General features: G+C 41.5%; 1 protein-coding gene across 2 annotated transcripts in view; it reads right to left on the reverse strand.

Annotated features, from left to right (window-relative positions):
• NHS (NHS actin remodeling regulator) overlaps positions 1-19,623 on the reverse strand; it is a 356,148-nt gene that overhangs the window by 46,746 nt on the left and 289,779 nt on the right. For both annotated transcript variants that reach the window (XM_040633908.1, XM_040633903.1), the window contains exons 2-3: positions 16,927-17,079; positions 12,313-12,446 (exon numbers count right to left, since the gene is read on the reverse strand). In XM_040633908.1, coding sequence (XP_040489842.1) covers positions 12,313-12,446; positions 16,927-17,079 — 287 coding nt within the window. The remainder of the gene's footprint in view (positions 1-12,312; positions 12,447-16,926; positions 17,080-19,623) is intronic.

Below are 19,623 nucleotides of genomic sequence, written 5' to 3' on the forward strand. Positions count from 1 at the left end.
TATTGTAATTTTGTTACTTTGTTTTACATTTTTGTAGTTCTTCTCCTCTCCTTTCATGCTGTCTTCATGCATGGTTTGTTGGCTTTCTTTAGTAATATTCTTAGATTCTTTTGTCTTTATTTTTTACATATCTCTTACTGGTTTTTCATTTGTGGTTACCATTAGGTTTGCATACATCTTCTGCATATAGCACTCTGTATTGAATTGATAGTCACCTAAGTTTGAACCCATTCTTTACTCTCCTCCCCCCCACATTTTGGGTATATGGTATCATACTTCATGTCTTTTTATTTTGTGAATCCCTTGACTGATTTTTATAGATATACTTATTTTTACTACTTTTGTGCTTCCTACTTTTCTTACTCTTATGGTCTTTTGTTTTCACTCTAGAGTTCCCTTTGACATTTCTTATAGGGCTGGTTTAGTGGTCATGGTTTCCTTTAACTTTCGTTTGTCTGGGAAACTCTGTCTCTCCTTTTAGTCTGAATGATAGCCTTGCTGGACAGAGTATTTTTGGCTGCAGGTTTTTTTCTTTCAGCACTTTGAATATACCATGCCACTCTCTTCTGACCTACAGAGTTCCTGCTGAAAAATCAGCTGATAACTTTTTGGGATTTCCCTTGTATGTAACTGTTTTCTTTTCTCTTGCTGTTTTTAAAATTCTCTTTTCATCACTACTTTTTACCATTTTAATTACTATGTGTCTTGGTGTGGACCTCCTTGGGTTGATTTTGTTGGGGGCTCTCTGTGCCTCTTGGATCTGGATTTCTGCTTTCTTCCCTAGGCTTGGGAATTTTTCAGCTATTATTTCTTCAAATAAATTTTCTGCCCCCTTTTCTCTCTTCTCCTTCTGGGACCCCTCTAATGTTAATATTATTAGGCTTGATGGTGTCACTGAGTGCCCTTAATCTATTTTCATTTTTTATTCTTTTTTCTCTCTACCATTCTACTTGATTGCTTTCCCTTACCCTATCCTCCACATCACTGACCCGTTCTGCTTTCTCTAGTCTACCATTTATTCTGTCTAGTGTATTTTTAATTTCAGTTATTGAGTTCTTCATCTATGATTGGTTCTTTTTTATGTTTCCTTTCTCTTTGTTGAAGGTCTCACTGAGGTCCTGCACTCTTTTCTCAAGTCCAGTGAGAATTTTTATGACAGTTACTTTAAATTCTCTATCAGGCATATTACTTATCTCTGTTTCATTTAGCTGTCTTGCTTCAGTTTCGTCCTTTTCCTTCATTCAGGACATATTCCTGGGTCTTCTCATTTTTCCTAACTCTCTGTGTTTCTACATGTTAGGAAAGTCAGCCATGTATCCTGCTCTTGAAAGTAGTGGCCTTATGGAGAGGAAGTCCTGTAGTGCCCTGCAGTGCAACATTCCCTGTTCACCAGAACCTGGCACTTCAGGGGTGGTCTCCTATACGTGTTGCATGTGCCCTACTGTTGTGGCTGTGCTGTATTGGCCTTCAGTCCATTTGTCTCTAGTGGCTCTCTTTGCCTGTTGTAGACAGGATTTGGTTGCCATGTTGTTAGTGGGCCAGTCTGGGGCCACCTTGGGCTTAAGTTGAGTTAGATCAGGCTTTTGCCAGAGCTGTGGTAGCATCAAACTGCAGGGCACTTTCCCTGTGTTGTGCCCTGAGAAGCTTTCATAGGTGGGTGGGGCCTGCAGTCAGACCTGATGTCTGCCCCTGGCACACTGCTGGGGCTGCAGTCCTACTAGTGTGTGTGGTTATTTTCCCCAGGAGTCACTTTAGAGTGGTGCTGGCTCCTGTCAGGGCTGCTTGCACACAGTCAGGCTTTGGCACTGCTTTGGATGGGCTCTGGCCAAGGGCATATTGGAAGGGACATGTTTGTAGGGAGAATACAGGGGCCAGGCATGTGGTGCCAGCAAGGTTTGAGCCAGTCTGCTGTGGGTGGGGAGCTGCAGGTGCCCAGGAAAATTCCTGTGGAATCCTGCTGGATTGGAGGGGACAGATCTGCAGAAGAGCATGGCGTCTGGACACAAGCTGTCAGCAAGCTAGGTGGAGAGTATTGCGCTTTGGTGGTTCCTGCAGGTGTCCATGTAACTAGGCTGGGGGGCAGGGGAGGGAAAGGGCACCCACCAGCTCTTTTGTTCTTGGAGAAGTCTCCCAAAGTTCCCTGCCCCTCCAGCACAAGGTTTGAAATTAGTAAATAAATTTCCTTACAGTATATCTCAGGCAGTTTTTAAACTATTGCTTCTATGCTGTATCTCAGTGGGGCTGTTTGTTATGCTGTCTCTTTAAGGGTGGGGACTCAGTTCCCTGTGGCCTTCCCAGCTCCTGCAGAGCTGAGCCTGCTGATTTTTAAAGTTCCAGGTGTTAAGCCCTACTTATTGTAAAAACTTGCAAAGTCAGGCCCCTCTGGCCTTCAAAGCCAAATGTTATGGAGATTCATTTTTGCAGTGCAGGCCCCATGCCTGGGGTGCCTGGTGCAGGGTCCTTTCCTCTCCCTTCTTTGTGCCAGCAGCATCTCTCCCTCCTGTGGACAGTCCTGCCAATTTGGCTCCCCACTGCATCTCAGCCCTTCCTATTCTCTTTGATGTGGCCTCTTCTCTACATTTAGCTGTGAGAGAATGTTCTGTCAGTCTTCTAGTTGTTTTCTGGTTTATTTACACTGATGTGGGTGTTTTCTAGTTGTGTCTTTGGGATAGATGAGCCCAGGATCCTCCTGTTCCACCATCTTCCCCAGAAGTCTACGTGGGTCTTTTTTAATCTATTCTGCCACCTTACATCTTTTGATTGCAGCATTTAGGCCATTTACATTTAAAGTAATTATTGATAGGTATGTACTTATTGCCATTTTAAAATCTGTTTTCTGGGGGCGCCTGGGTGGCACAGCGGTTAATCGTCTGCCTTCGGCTCAGGGCGTGATCCTGGCGTTAGGGGATCGAGTCCCACATCAGGCTCTTCCGCTATGAGCCTGCTTCTTCCTCTCCAACTCCCCCTGCTTGTGTTCCCTCTCTCGCTGGCTGTCTCTCTCTGTCGAATAAATAAATAAAATCTTTAAAAAAAAATAAAATAAAATCTGTTTTCTGGTTGTTTTTGTAGTCCTTTGTGGCTCCTTCTTCTCTTGCTGTCTTTCTTTGTTTGATGAGTTTCTATAGTGTTATGTTTGGCTTTCTTTTTATTTTTTGTATATCTATCATAGGTTTTGGGTTTGTGGTTATGAGGTTTGGTCATTTAAGTTCAAATACAGTCTAAAAAAATAGGAAAAGAAAAAAATTTAATTTTCTTTTACCTTTCTCTTCCTTTTTTACTCCCTTCTCCACACTTAATGTATATGTTGTCGTATTTTACATCTTTCTCTTCATAAGTTTTCATGTCTAATTATAGCTGTTTCTTTCCCACTTTAAAGAAGTCCCTTTAACATTTCTTGTGAGACTGGTTAGTGATGATAAACTCATTTTATCTTTCATTTGTCTGGGAAACTCTAACTCTCCTTCAAATCTGAATGATAACCTTGCCAGTAAAGTATTCTTGGTTGCAGGTTTTTTCCTTTCAAGAACTGTAAATATATCATGCACTCCCTTTTGGCCTGCAAAGTATCTGCTGAGAAATCAGCTGATAGCCTTATAGGTTTTCCCTTGCAGGTAACTTTTTGTTTCTCTCTTTCTGCTTTTAAAATTCTCTAACTTTGACATTTTAATTATTGTGTGCCATGGTGTGTTTGGAATTCTGTGCTTCTTGGGCATGGATATCTGTTTCGTTCCCTAGGTTAGGGAAGTTTTCAGTTATTATTTCTTCAAATAAGTTTTCTATACCTTTTTTTCTCTCTCTCTTCTTTTGGGACCCCTATATTGTGAATGTTTGTTCACTTTATATTGTCTAAGAGATCTCTTAATCTAGCCTCATTTGAAAAAAATTATTCTCTTGGGACGCATGCGTGGCTCAGTTAAGTGTCTATGGCTCAGGTCATGATCCTGGGGTCCTGGGATCACCCGTGTCAGGCTCCCTGCTCAGTGGGGAGTCTGCTTCTCCCTCTCCCTCTTCTCCTCCCCCAGCGTGTGCTCTCTCCATCTCTTTCTCAAGAAAATAAAATCTTTAAAAAAAATCCTTTTTGCTCTTCCATTTGTGTGCTTTCCATTATGCTGTCTTCCAGATTGCTGATATATTCTTCTGCATCCTCTAATCTGTTGACTCTAGTGTTTTTTATTTCAATTGTATTCTTCAACTCTGATTGGTTCTTTTTAGTATTTTCTCTTTCTTGATGGGCTTACTGAATTCTTCCACTTTTTTCTCCAGCCCACTGATTATCTTCACGATCATTATTTTAAATTCTTTATTAGGCATATAGCTTATCTCTGTTTCATTTAGTTCTTTTTCTGAGGTTTTTATCTTTTTCTCTCTTTTGGAGCATATTCCTCTATATCCCCATTTTGCTCAACTTTTAGTGTTTCTATGGATTAGGCAGAAAGGCTACTTCTCCTAAAATTGGAGTGGCCTTGTATATGTTGTCCCCTCTGTAGACTGTGTGTGTTTGGTGACTTTTGCTGGCTGGCTGTAGCTATAGCTGTATATGTTAGTTCTTTTAAACTGTGGCTTTTTATAGAAAGAAAAAAAAATTTAAAAAAATTTTTAAAAGAAGAGGAAAAGAAAAAAAAAAATAAAAGCCAAACAATACAAATTTAAAAAATAAAATAAAAATAATTTTTTCAATTAAAAACAAAAACGTGGCTTATTTTCTGTGCCCCAGTACCACAGGGTAGTTGTGGGCTGTTGTGGGCTTGTGGATCCTAGGCTAGCAGAGGTGGCAAGCTCACTGTGAGCCAAACCCTGTTCTCGTCTGGGATTTTAGGGTGGAGGGGAAAAGAACATCCCAGCTATTCCTTTGCCCTTTTAAAATATGGCTTTTTTTTTTCTTTCTGTGTCCCACTGTGACCAGGGTTGGTGCGCTCTCGCAGACCCTGGGCTTTGCTGAGGTCAGAAGCTCCTTGTGATGACCAGACCTGCCAGTTATGGCATCCAGACTCACCACTTAGGGTACCTGGATCCAGTTCCTGTCTGGGCTTTTAAGGTGGAGGGGAAGAGAGTGTTCCCAAAGCTATTTGGCCCTTGTAAACTTGGCTTTTTTTTTTTTTTTCTGTACTTCAGTGCAACTGAAGCTGGTGTGGGCTTTGGACCCTTGGCTTGCTGAAGTTGCAAGCTCCCTGTGAGGACCAGACCCACCTGTTACAGAGTCTGGACCCTGCTCCATTCCAGGCTTTTAAGGTGACACGAGAACATAAACTGTGTTGTGTTGTTCTCCAGTTGCTCTGACCTGGAGAACATTCCCACAGCTCCTGCACTGCTTGGCAGAGTTCTAGTGTTGTGTCTTTTATATGCTACTTGCTCCTTAAAACTGTGGCTTTTTTTTTTCTGTGCCCAAGGACAGAGGGATCTATTCCCAGTTCCTCAGTACTATCCCTCCCCACGGCTGTTCACAGTGTGAGTGTAGGGGTTCCCTTTGTTACTCTGTCTTGCTCTTCTCTCCATCTTTCGTTGTTCAGAAACTGTTCAGTTAGTTCTCAGTTCTTCTTCAGGTGGAATTGTTCTAATAGGTGCAATTCGGTGTGTTCCATGGAGGAGGTCAGTTTAGGGCCTTCCTACACTGCCATCTTGTGCTGGAACCTTGGGCTTTGCCTTTTTCACTTAAGAATATGTCCTGGAGGGGCGCCTGGGTGGCACAGCGGTTAAGCGTCTGCCTTCGGCTCAGGGCACGATCCCGGCATTATGGGATCGAGCCCCACATCAGGCTCTTCCGCTATGAGCCTGCTTCTTCTTCTCCCACTCCCCCTGCTTGTGTTCCCTCTCTCGCTGGCTGTCTCTATCTCTGTCAAATAAATAAATAAAATCTTAAAAAAAAAAAAAAAGAATATGTCCTGGAAATCACTCCTTAAAGATCATCCTCATTTTTTACAGCTGCATAGTACTCCATCGTGTGGATGTCCTGTAGTTTATTCCATCAGTACTGGTCCTTGTGCCACAGAAAAAGGACTAATATCACTCATAGATAAATATCTCTTAAATATATCCATCTACATATAGGCTTTTGGTTGTTTACAATATCTTGTAATTTTAAGCAACACCGCAATGATTAATCTTTTTGTATTATTGGAGGTGTATCTTTGGTGGGATTGCTAGGGCGAAAAGTAAGTGTATACATAGTTTTGTTAGATATTGCCAAATTCCCCTCCAGATAGGTTGTACCAAGTTTGCATTCTCACCAGCAATGTTTGTGGGTGCCTGTTTCCCCCCAGTTTCACCAGATTATGTTGTCACATTGTTTAATTTTTGCCAATCTAATTAGGTGATAAATGATTTCTCAACATAAATGTTGTTTGCATTTCTCTAATTATGAGTGAGTTGAACAGTTTTCAAGTTTAAGCAACATTTTTATGTGTTTTCTGGATTGTCTGTTCAAGGCTTTCCCCCCATTTTTCTACCAGGTTTTTGTTCCTTTCTTTGTCCCTCAGTTTTGAAGAGGTATTTATCTATTAGTGATATTAGTCCTTTGTGATATATATTGCACATATTTTCTCCCAATTTTTGCTTATCTTTTGACTTTATGGTGTTTGAGCATACAAAAATATTTACTGTTCAGATTTATCAATCTTTTACTGCCTCTGTATTTTGAGTCAGAGTTAGAAAGCCTTTTTATAGACTGAGGTTAAAGAATAGTTCACCCCTATTTTCCTCTAGTACTTGTATGGTTTGATTTTTTATGTTTAGGCCTCTGATCCATTAGGAGCTTAATCTTGTGTTTGGTGTGAGGTATGGATCTAATTACATAGTTCTCAACCAGGGGCAATTTTTTTCTCCCCAGGGGACATTTGGCAGTGTCTGGAGACATTTTGGGTTGTCAAAACTAGGGGGAAGAGTGCTCCTGGCATCTCTTGGGTAGGGGCCAAGCATGCTGCTAAACAGCACAGTGCACAGGACAGCCCCCATAGCAAAGAATTATCAGACTCAAAATAGCAATAATGCTGAGGTTGAGAAACTCTGATGAAATTTTTTCTCTTACCAAGTGGCTACCCAGTTGTTCCAGCATCATTAAAAAACTCCCATCTTTTGCCTTAGTGCTTTGGGATACTGTCTTTATCATAGATTATGTTTTCGTATATATTCAGGTTGATTTCTGGACTTTGTATTCTTTTCTAGTGGTGTATTTTTCTTTTTCTTTTTTTCTACTGGTATATATTTCTATTCATATATTAGTACCACACTATTGTAATTATAAAGGCTTTAAAGGTATTTTAATGCCTGGTAGAGCTACTTACCCCTTATTGGTTTCCTTTGTCAATGTTTTCCTGGCTATTCTTGTATGTTTGTTTTTCCCTAAGAACTTTAGCATCAATGGGTCTAACTCCATTTAAAAGAAAGCTTATTGGTATTTTTATTGAGATTGTGTTAAATTTATAAATCAACTTAGAACTGACCTACTTATAATGTTGAATTATTCTTTCCAAGCATAGGGGACACCCTTCCATTTGAGAAAATCTAATTTTGTGTTTAGGAATGCTTTATAGTTTTTCTCATACAGGTTTTGCAAATTCTAGTAAATTAATTCCTATTTAATCTCGTTATTGCTGTAAATGGAGTTTTCTCTACTACTAGGTCTTTTAATTGGCTATCATTTGTGTAAATGAAGGCTATTGATTTTTGTGTGTTTGTATCCTGCTACCTTACTGAATTCTTTAAGTGTTCTAGTTTTATCATTGATTCTCTACCAGGAAACTCCTATAGTATCATATCATCTGCAACTAGATATAGCTTTACTTCTTCCTTGTCAAATCTTATGCCTGTAATTGATTTTGTCCAATTGCATTGATTAATCTCTCTAGTATAATATTAATTAGTAGCAGAGATCGTGAGCATCTTTGCCTTGTTCCTGATTTTAGTGGAAATGCCTCTAGTGTTTCCCCATTAAGAGACTGGCTTTAGGACTAAAGTATGTACATTTTATAAAGAATAGGTGTTGAATTTTAGGGCCTCTCTGGCATCTATGGAGATAATCAAATGGTTTTTTTTTCCTTTAGATATGGTATACTACACTAATAGATTTTTTTTAAGAGAATAATGTCTTTTATTTTCCCCTTTTTTTAATGATTTTTTATTATATTGTGTTAGTCACCATACAGTACATCCCCGGATTCCGATGTAAAGTTCGATGCTTCATTAGTTGCGTTACACTAATAATAGATTTCTTAATATTGAACCAACCTTCTATTCCTAGAATAAATGCCATTTAGTCATGGTGTATTAATGTATTTTGTTTGCTAACATTTATTATTTCCACATAAATAATCTGAGTGATATTGGTCTGTAGTTCCCTCCCCCTCCCTTCCTTCCATTCTTTATCAGGTTTAGGTGTCAAACCTTCATAAAATATTCATAAAAGAAAAGAAATGGGGAAGTTCTATTTTATTTTCAGTGCTCTGAAACAATTTATAGAGCATTGGGATTATCTGGACTTGGAAGGTTTAGAATTCTTCTGGAAAACCATTTGTGCCTGTGATCATCTCCTTTGCCACCCTTGAAGGAGGAGGATTCCCAGATGGGCTTTCAAATTGTGAGAGAGACCTTGAATTTTCAGCTGACAGCACGTTTTAAGCTAAATTGGCTGGTCAGTTTGTTCCTCTTGGAGAACTTCTGATTTAAATTACATGTCAAGAAACAAACCAAGCATCCCCTCTTTCCACTTGCAAGAGCTATGAGGCTACTTTGGAGCCATCACCAGATATAAACAGAGGACACTGAAAATTTAAAATATCCCAATGCACCCTTAGGATTTCACTACAGTGCCCTGGAGGACCTCATCACACAGTTTGAGAACCACAGGTAAATAGCCTTCCAGCCTTTTTTCCTATGCATGCATGTATATATACTCACATATACACTCATAGATATTTTTGAGCTCATACCATACACAATTTTATATACTACTTAAAAATCCCTGGTGCTATACATTTTCCATGTCATTGAATATTCTTTAACACTATTTTTGATACTGTAGTCTATCCTATGAATATATCAGAATTCATCAAGTACTTACTGTTGGATATTTAAGATATTTGTAACTATTTTTCCTATTCCAAACAGTGCTTTGATGAACATCCTAGTGAATAATCTTTGCATTGCCTTGGGATAAATTCCTACATAGAATTGCTGGATCAAAGGGTATGAATATCTTATAGGGTTTTTCTTTTTTGGTAAGGTTTTTATTTTTTTAAATATTCTCTACACCCAGTGTGAGGCTCGAGCCCACAACCCCGAGATTGAGAGACGCACACTCTACCGACTGAGCCAGCCAGGTGCCCCGTCTTATAAGTTTTTTTTTTGGCCACATTTTTTTATTGAAGTATAATTGAGACACAGTGTTAACATTAGTTTCAGGTGTACAACAGTGATGTGACAAATCTATGCTGCATTATGCTGTGCTCACCACAAGTGTAGCTACCGTCTGTCACCATACAGTGCTATTACAATACCGCTGACTATAGTCCCTATGCTGTACCTTTTATCCCCATGACTTATTCATTCCATGACTGGAAGCCTGTACCTCCCACTGCCCTTCACCCATTTGGCCCCTCTCCTCTTCCCTCCGGCAACCATCAGTTTGTTTTCTGTATTTATGGGTCTGTTTCTGCTTTTGTTTTGGTTTTTAGATTCCACATACAAGTGAAATCATATGGCATTTGTCTTATTTCACTTAGCATAATTTAATCTTATAGTTTGATAAATATTGGGAAATTGCCCTCTAGAAAGAGTATAACAACTTATACTTCCTCTAGTCTTATATGTGAGTATATGTTACAGACTTTTCATTTGAGGGTAAGAGTTTGATTATGAATATAGATTCAGATATTTGTGTTTTAGGCACTTTTTCACACACATACGATTTAATTGTATTTACATAACGCTTTTAAATCTTAACCTTGTAAAATTGAAGTTATCCCCATTTCACAGATAAAGAAACTGGGACTCAAAGATAAAACTTTTTCAAAAATCACACAACCGAAGAAATTGTAGAGCTGGGATTTAAACCTAGTTAGACCCATAATCTTATTCTATATCACTGATACTTCATGAACTTGATTGGCTGTTGATGATGATGTCTAATACATATTGAGTGCTTATTATGCATTAGGTACTATTTACATGTATTAACACATTCAGTCTTTGTCTCAAACTTATGAGGTACTATCTACTATTATCCCTGAGACACTGAAATGATTAACTTGTTCAGGGTCACACAGCCTAATAAATGGTAGAGCTGGTATTTAAATCCAGGCAGTTTGACTTCATAGTCTGTACCCTTAATGACCAAACCACAGTATGATAGTTTGCAGAGTTGTGGAAGATTGTGTATTAGTCTCCTTATGAATGCTAAGAAAATGTCCAGCAATGTGGCTGCAAATTTCCTGTCGCTATACCTGCAGCCTTTTTTCTGGCAGCAATATATGGCCCTTGTAAGCTTAATGCATAGAACTATGTTCTGAGTCACCCATGTCTGAGGGATATAACTTGAATGGAAAATCTTCCAGTGAACTTGGTGACCCAAACTCAAAGAAATGAAACAGTATTTCTAAGTAAGTGGGGAGATTTTAAGTATTGTCATTTGAGATGGGTACATTTTCTGGTTTACAGAAGTATGCTCTAGACTCCTCCTCTTTTTGATGTTTGTTGGGTAAATGAAGCACCCCATTGTTATTCATTATTTTAGGCTTTTTCCTATAGCCTTACTTTGGTATTTAGACATTATTAAAAATTATGTGGACTATGACAAATGGTGATCTTTTTATGTCATTTCTGTAAATGCTCAACATTATTCTCTCCCACCCGCCCCCCTGAAAAAAACAACTTAATGAGCCACAAAACACATTATAATGAATGGAAAAATATTTTTAGCATTTTTATGCAGAAAATGCCTCATTAAAAGCAAATGCTTTAGCAAGCAGATTTGAGCTTAATAAAACTTTTGTCGAGCAGGGGCTTTTATGACAAATCACTAGCATGTGTAACTGCTCTATATAAAGACCTAGAAAGCCCTAAGAGCCTCTCACCTTCCTTTCTTATCCCTGGGCTGCACTGCAGCAACGTAGGTGAGTGTGACACGGCACTGCGTGGACTTGATGAGCCTGAAGGACATGGAGCCCACGGTACAGCCACAAGTAGGAAAAAATATCTATGTATTGGTCAATATCACTCACTGTTTTATCTGGACATGTTATAACATGCAGATTCATTTAGATGAAGTCTGTTTCAGCTGGATGTTTGGCATCCTGCAGTCCAAATATTTTGCATCTGTTTTGCGTATTGTAAAAGCCGGAAGGGCGCAGGGTTTATTACCATGGAAACTTAATTCCAAGTAAAAACCTCAACTTGGACCCACACTCATAACTTCTTTAGACTTTGGGCCTCAAACTGTAATGACAGGGATCCAGCCATTCCAGCGGCCACATGGGCTGATTTGGTCACAGAAATCATAGCTCCTCACTTCAACGATACCCTCCTCAGAGCCACAAAGTGTTCACCTATCCACACCGAGGCTTTAGAAAGCACACTTATGATGATGTTTGTAGGTGTTCCAAGCTGGGCTCAGCTTCAACTGTGATTCATACTTGGGGGCTTGGGCTGAGCTACAGCCACACCCACCCAGGCAAAGCGGAAATCACCAGCAGTGATGAGGACACTCGGGTAACTGGTCACCCTGCAGTATTAGCCTCCCTTATAGAATGGGAAAGCATAAAATGATGACATGGCTCATCTTCAAGTGATGATTTTTCACATTATTTAAGCTTTTTCCCAACCCACCCTACCGAGTCATCTACACTATCACCCGACCAGTAACAGTGAACATTTATTGAGGTCTTACTCTGTGCCAGGCACCGTGCTACATTCTTTCCATGCCTTATCTCATTTGTCCCTCAAACTTTATGAACGAGGTGCTATTGATATCCCCATATTACAGATGAGGGAACTGAGGCCAAAGAAGTAACCTGCCCTCTTTCAGCTTGTATACAGAAAAACTAGTATTTGAAGCAAAAATTTCCCCCTGATTTTAATTATTATTGCTTTGCTGCATTGTGCAACCAGTTAACTAAAAAAAGATACTTCTGTATTCCCACTCTGTTCCCCAAAAGAGGCATGAATGAAAGGGGGAAAAAAAATCCAGTTGCTGTCAAATGCCCATGACTTGCTCTCTTAGGTGGCCCAGCCTCCTCCACTAGGAGGAAGGAAATGGACTCCCGAGACCCACTCATGCTTGCTGATGAGCAAGGCCGGGGGCTGCTGGCTGGCCACCAAGCTCACCGTTAAGAAGTGCCGGTCCTTAACTTCGCGCCTCCTCTGGCTGTGAGCTGGGGGATAGGCTGGCAGTGGAGGAGCTGCTACAGAAAGGGGGACAGCGGCTCTCTGCTCCCGGCGATCACTCCGGCTCCGGTGTTCTGGGGACAGAAAAAGCAATAATACAGAAACATCCTTGGCATTTTCCATTTCTCTTTCCCCCTTGGGAGGGTGAGCAAACAGCTAGAAAAAAGCAAGTTTTTCCTAATGTAGCACATCTGTATACCAAATAAGATTTTCAGAATTGTTTCAAACTAAACTTTCACTTCACATTAATATGAAAATGGGCACTTACATTTTAGTGGGTCCATCTCATAATCTTTGTACGAGATGGCTCTGAGTTTGGAAAAAGCAGTATATTTTCAACATGCTTTATTTCAAAACAACATGAGCAAAAAAAAAAAAAAAAGTCTAGACCAATGGTGGGAGATTTGCTGACACTGATGCTGGAGTGGGTTGGAGGCAGAGACAGGCCAGAGCCCCCTGGGGAGCAGCAGGAACAAATGCTCACAGCCACCCAGTGGGTGATGGGGTCAGCTCACACTGGCTCAGCGATGTGGACTGCTACATGGTCAGGAATTTTGCAGGCCAGTTTTTAAACTATTAGTAGCTTGAAATAGGGCACGGTAGAGGTATTTACATCGCAGAAATTGGTGTTACACATCAGGGCTTTTATTTATCTTTCTACCATCTGTTTATTTATATACATTTTCTTTTCTAGACAGCCTGTGACCAGCACACCATTGCAACCATCTAAGCTCTGTCATGCCTAATACTCAGAGGGCTTTGAAATTCTAGGCTCCTAGAGAAAGTAAAGGAATCCCAATGATGACAGTTGTCTGATTTAGGAATAAAGCTACCTCTGAGAAAGCCAAGAAATTTCTCTTTGTGGGATGAAGTGGTCCTGACTTCATAACAAGAATCACTGAGCCACCAAGGGCACAGTTTAGCTTTCTGGGTGTCTCAGTGAGCTACAGAACACACCCTGCCCAACACACTGGCCACACTAAAGGCCCCCCTGCCTGCAAATCCAGCCCACGCTCATGCCCGGGGCCTCCTCATCTAACCAAGATACGAAGTCACCATAGAGGTAGTCTGTGCTAAACTGCCACCACAGCCAGTGTTTATCAGAAAGCCCTTTTGAGATAAACGTCTTCCTTGTTAAAGTGTCTACCTCCAGTGCCACCCTCTTTTTTCTTTGCAAGCAAACAGTGGGCTTTTCTAAATGGGCAGCACAAGGAAAAAATTACATTTTAAAATTCATAATGAGGAGTAGAATGCAGGTGTCACTGGTTAGGAAGAGGCTAGAGGAAGGGAGTCAGGAGGCAGACATCAACTCAATTTCCCATTTAGTTGCTCCCTTCCTACACTTTCTTAAATCTCTCTCTTTTATTTGCCCTAGGCTGGGAGGAGGCAGGCTAGATTAATGGCTCCCTAATAACACTTCTTTTCTGGCAGTGTGGTGGGGAGAACATTCATCTGCTAGAGTCTGAAACTGCAGTAGACTCTTGGTCCTTATTCCTTTAGACCAGTGGAACTCAGACCTCAGCCCTGAAACTTGAAAGAAAATCTAAAATATAAATATCTCTTTATAGCCGCTTAGTAATCTCTCTTCCTATCTTATAAACATAAATGATGGTATCACTTAAAGCCATTATTGGCTCTGAGTACAAAGAATTGCTAAGAAAAAAGGGGGAAAAGAGGAATCAGATGAAATCCCGTGAGGTGTAACTTGCTCTGGGACGCCTTCTCTGAAGCTCCATGACATGATTAGTGCCTTTCCTCTGAGCACCCATATCACTGTGTTGAGATTACCTGGCTACTTGTCTGTCTCCTTCACTAGACAGGCATTCCTTGTGGACAGGGACCAAATGTTAGGTACTGCTCTCTGAATCCTAGGTTTAGCACAATGCTTGGGCCTCAGTAGGCTTTGTGGAGGGGTTTGCTATTGAGCAGATCTTGAAAGCAGCCAATTTCTAGGTTCTGATCTCAGTCCCCCCAGCTCTCTCCTTACAGCCTCATCTCCCAAAGGAGCACAGTGCTGCTGCCACCACAGCTTTACTCATCTGTGCTTCATTATCCACTCACTTCTGGTGGAAGCCAGGATCTTCCAGCTGTCCAAATAGAGAACCTCCAGGGAAGCTCACTGCGGCATTTGCCGAGCAAGGCCGTTCTTTGGTAGGTGTTAGTCATGGCCACCAGATGGCAGAAGTGGTATTCTGATGAATGCACTGCTAAGCTACTGTTTCTTGGACAAGGTTAAAAAAAAAAAGTCACTTTCTAATTTTAATTCCACACTGCATGTTTTTAATTCTATGATGCCTATAATTCCTGTTTATGGCTCTCTGCAGTGCTATTAAAACTACTACACCCAAGATTTGCTGTTGAGACAGCCTCAAAGAAAGCCAGTCTGTGGAGGACAAGATGCAGCTCCACAGTCTTCCTTCCAAAACCCCAGGAGGCCTTATATCCCTCTCTCAGCCCCCAGGAGGAAGTTCTGAGAAAATTGATATTGGCACTTGCTGTTCCTCAGTTCTGTCATTAAGTCCAAACCCGACAACACAGTGAAATGTGATAGCTTACAAGCAGCTTAATGTTATCTGGTTGAATCTGGAAAAATCTAATCAGGGATGACTTATTCGGATAAAAATAATTATGTCTAAAGGGCTAACGTAACTCAAGCTCTCTGATGATGGGATCAGAGAAAGTATTTAGTGAGAATGATCAGATTCCTCTGTCATCATTCTATGCCCTCAATGCTCAACCAGTTTTCTACAGAATTTGATTTACTTACACACACATGCATTGAGGACCTACTCTCAGGTTCATGCTAAGTGATTTGAATAAAAAAATTAAGACACCATCCGAGTTCTTGAGTTGCTCATGGATTAATGGTGGAAGACAGGCCTATAAGAGGTTAGTGATGATATAAGCTTGTAAGTGGCACGACTGGGAGGATGCAAAAGATATTATTATGGGAAGGGTGCCTAATCGAGGCTGCAAAGGAATGGTGAGTATGTTAAGGAAGATTTCCAGAAGGTGGCTTGCACTAAAGATTTGGTAAAGAAGGACTTTTTAGCCAACTACAAAATCGAAGTGACTCAATTTAAAAAACTGAAGTGAATTGTAAGAATGCCAGAGATACTTCTAGAGGATACTGGTCATTACTCTTTATTATGAGTGTCACAGTATCTACCACCAATAACCAAGGGGAGTTTTTAGAAACAGTTGTGTTAGGGATATTAGTAGGTTAATTCTTTCATTAAAGGGGTACAAGACTAGGGATATGGGGAAAGGGAGAAGTCATAAACATGTGGAAGAAAATAAGCTGAAAACAAATGTGTCATTTCTCCATCCTCGCAGTGACATTAAAATGTTCTATTTGAATTGTAATACTTTTGGAAAATACCATTCCTTAAAGGAGCATAGGGAATTTGGAACAAAGGCACTGAATGTACAGATATCATCTGTTTCCACAGCAGAAAATCTAAAGGCCAAAAAAGCTGGCGTGCCAACTTCTGATACCCAACTTAGCGGGCTCTAAAAGGGTCATGCCAGTGTTTAATCTCCTTGTCCTCACTACAATGGGTTTAAGCCACTGGAAAGTAAGAGAAGTCTGTTACCTTCTACCTCACCTGCTATGTGCCTATCTCTGGCTTTTTCAGAACTGTGAGAAAAAGAGAAATAGAAATATTTATTTTCCTGGGACACGGTTTATGGTGAGGAGGAACAGAGCTCTGGCTGGGGGTCTGGAGGCCTGGATTGGGGTCTTGGCACTCTACCTAATGGGCTGTATGTGACCCTGAGCAAGTTTTCTAATCTCTCTAGGCCTCCACGTGCCCCGCTGTAGAATGGACCAGATCCCTGGTTCTTGACAGGAGCACATCCCCTGAGGGAGGTTCTGGTTGTTAGATGACTAGGTGGGAGCCAAGGATGACAGCTGTCCTACAATGCACAGGAGGGTCCTGAACAAATAGTGCCCTAGGTCCCACCTGTGTCCTACCAGCATTTCTTGTAAGGGAAAAGCCTAGAACCTATTTCTGAGTCAAACCTAATTCTCTTTTAATTATAACCCAAAGGTTTTTTTGTTTTTTGTTTTTGTTTTTTTGTTTTGTTTTTGCTTTTTGTGGTTTTTTGCTCATGTTTAATGTATGCAGAATGCACCAGTTTTTATGGTTGTGTCTTCCTGCCCCTCAACTCCTTCATTTCCCTCTACTTTTTGTTCAAAATGGCTTCTGATTATCTTTATTTAATCCAAACCTACTTTAGATAGGCACAAACACCTGATTGCTTTATGATGTCCTTTAATGTAGTTGTGCCCAGGCATTTGTATATTGCAAATATAATTTTCCTTTTAAATTCTCTTTATTATCACATTTAGACCATGGTGCTATTTCTAATTATGTGTATAAGTAGGTTATATTACCCATGAATTTCATTTCAGTGTAGAAAAGGGAGCATTTCAAAGTAGTTGCTATAACAAGGTGGGGTGTTGGAACTGATGGGACAAAGAACAGCCCCTGGATGGGACAAGCTCTGAGTTCTCTCCCCAAAAAGCCCCCTGAGCCCGGGATCAGTTACCTCTGCGCAGGGCTTGCAGGCTCTGCCGGGCATGGCGGTGCAGCTCCTCCACGCACGGTGGCCTTGTGGCCGGAAGGAAGATGTTCCTCTGCTGGTGCCATGGTGCGCGGTAGTACACGCTCAGTTTACTCTCAACGTCCAGGTTGGAGACGGCTGCAAGACAAAAACAAAAGTGGGGCGTTAGACATCACAGGCTTTAAATTATGCATCTGGCAGAGGCTGGAGTGGGGGCCAGGGGTGGAGTCTGGGTGGAGTGGAAGTCCAGAGCACTGCGTTCACATTAGGAATGCACTCAAGGCTGGAGAAAGGAGAAAGGTTTGTCACTTACAGTGTGGAAAGAGACCACCTTTGCCTCCAAGCTATGGGATGGAGACCCCGGGACACCAACCATCTGCCTGTGACCAGCTGACTTTCTCTCCACACCTCCTTGTACTCTCTGACACAGTCGCTCATCAACCTGGACAGACTCTCGGCCATCCATACTTGGGAGTGGGATGTGGGTGGGGGGGCGTCCCCACCTTCCAAGAATGCAGAGAAAAGCCTAATGAGTCAAAAAGGTCACCCTAGCTCCAGTCTTCTTGGCCACAGGGCCTCAGAATTAAAGTTCTGCATACCCGCTCCTGATGCCCACCTGAACTTTGCTTTTCCCTTGCTCTGCTTTCTGTCTCCTATGACCCCTGCCCCCAACCCTTACTGTTTCACCTTATCTTGCTCTCCACCTGCCAACTCCATTGCCTGCCATCTTTCGAAGCATTGCTCAGCTTCCTTAGTTTCATCTAGGGGAGAGGACAAGCACTGAAGAACCCATTACAGGGGTACTGGTGGTTAAGTGAGGAAACCACAGACAGTACAGGTGAGGAGACGGATACTGTCCTTGCAACTCATCCAAGAGATCAGGGAAAGAGGCCTCTTCCCCCCCAGGTCTTCATGTACATACTGAGCCCAGGATGGAGATCACCTATGAGTGATCCTCAGATAAATTTATCTTCAGATAAATTCTCATGGGAGGAGCTGGTCCTAATCAGGAGGATTCTGGTTAAGAAATTACTGCACAGAGGAACTACTGAGCACCTGGGCATCTTGCCAACCTCAGGAATAGTGAGAACTGGCCCAGAGGGCTTCACCTGCCAGACCTGCTATCCTGACCACACCCCTGTTCCTCCCAGTCTCATTGTCTCCCTCTGCTTCTTTCCCTCTTTTCCCCAGTGTATGATTTGGGTGTGATCTGCCCAGCCGTTTATTCCTGTGCCCCAAACAGACTTTTCGTTCTTCTCCGATCCTTTTCTTTTTGAAGTCTGGTTTACCATTTCACTTTGGGAAGCCTTATGTGGAACAAGATACCCTACAGATAAAGCAGAAAGACAAATGGAAAAGGAGGTAGGATACTTTTGTAGAAAGGAAATAGAAGAAAACTGGGGAAAATGCAGCCTTTTGATAATTAAACCCCCTCCTCCCACCCGGTACTGCATTTATGGCAATTAGTTTTGGTTTTCTTTTTCTTTTTTTTAATTTTAGTTTTATTTTTTGAGAGAGTGTGTGCACACTAGTGGGGGGAGGGGCAGAGTGAGAGAGAACCTCAAGCAAGCTCCACTCTCAGTGCGGAGCCCAACATAGGGCTCGACTCACAACCCTGAGATCATGACCTGAGCCAAAATCAAGAGTCGGACACTTAACTGACTGAGCCACCCGGGTGCCCCTTGGTTTTGTGTTCTAATGCAGTCTTCAATAGTCTTTTTTTTTCTAGAATAATGCATCATAATCACAAGGACCACCAATAGAAACAGACATATTTCTGAAGATGCTAAAGAAACATCACATGGACAGGGTCAAAGGGACAATGCCATACCTGCAAAACAGTGCCCTGCAACAGAAATTTCTGTGATGATGAAATGCTCTATTAGCTATGCCATCCAATGTGGTAGCCACTGGCCACGTTAGCTATTAAACACTTTTTAATTTTTAATTTTTTAAAATTTAAATTAAGTTTAAATAGCTATCGGTAGTTATTCTATTGGACAACCATATCCATGAATACTGTACTATATTCTCTCACCTTCAGCTACAGAGCAGATCACTCCCTTTGACCTAGATTTTTTCTTCCTGTTTAAGAAGAATTCAGGCCCAAGGGTTAGAGATCCCAGAATTAACTTCCTGGGTATGGGAGAGTACTTTTAGGGCAGAGTTCTACGGGGCCAAGCATAAAGACAGCAACTTTTCTTTACTGAGTTACTCTATAACATCAACCCTTTCCTTAGAAACCTTAAGTACTTGGTGAACCAGTCAGGGGTCACTGAGTTCTGGGGACAAGAAAACCTAGGAGGAATCACTAATGGAGAAACCCGCCTCTTCAGGCCTCATATGAGACGTGGGAGGCCTTGAGGTAGAAAGGGCAGGCCATATCTAGACCAGAGCCTCCCTTCTCTCCTGTGTCAAGTAGTGGGGAATGTGAAGGCAGAGGCTTTATGTAGCCACCCTCAGAGGAATGCTCTGGTTCAGTGACCAAGACTGACTAAAAAGTCAGCCGCTGTCTGGTTGCAGAGGTCAACTGCCATCTAACAGGGCAAAGGTCATTAACAACTTAGCAGAGGTGGGTGGGAATTCATGTGCTAGTGACAGCTAGGAGAAGGTACTGAACAGAGAGCTTGCCTGGGGAAAAGAAGAGGCCAAGAAGTTCAGAGCGTGGTTCCAGGAGTAGAG

The sequence above is a fragment of the Ursus maritimus genome, assembly GCF_017311325.1.
Source record: "Ursus maritimus isolate PB19 chromosome X unlocalized genomic scaffold, ASM1731132v1 scaffold_X1, whole genome shotgun sequence".
Lineage (NCBI taxonomy): Eukaryota > Metazoa > Chordata > Mammalia > Carnivora > Ursidae > Ursus > Ursus maritimus.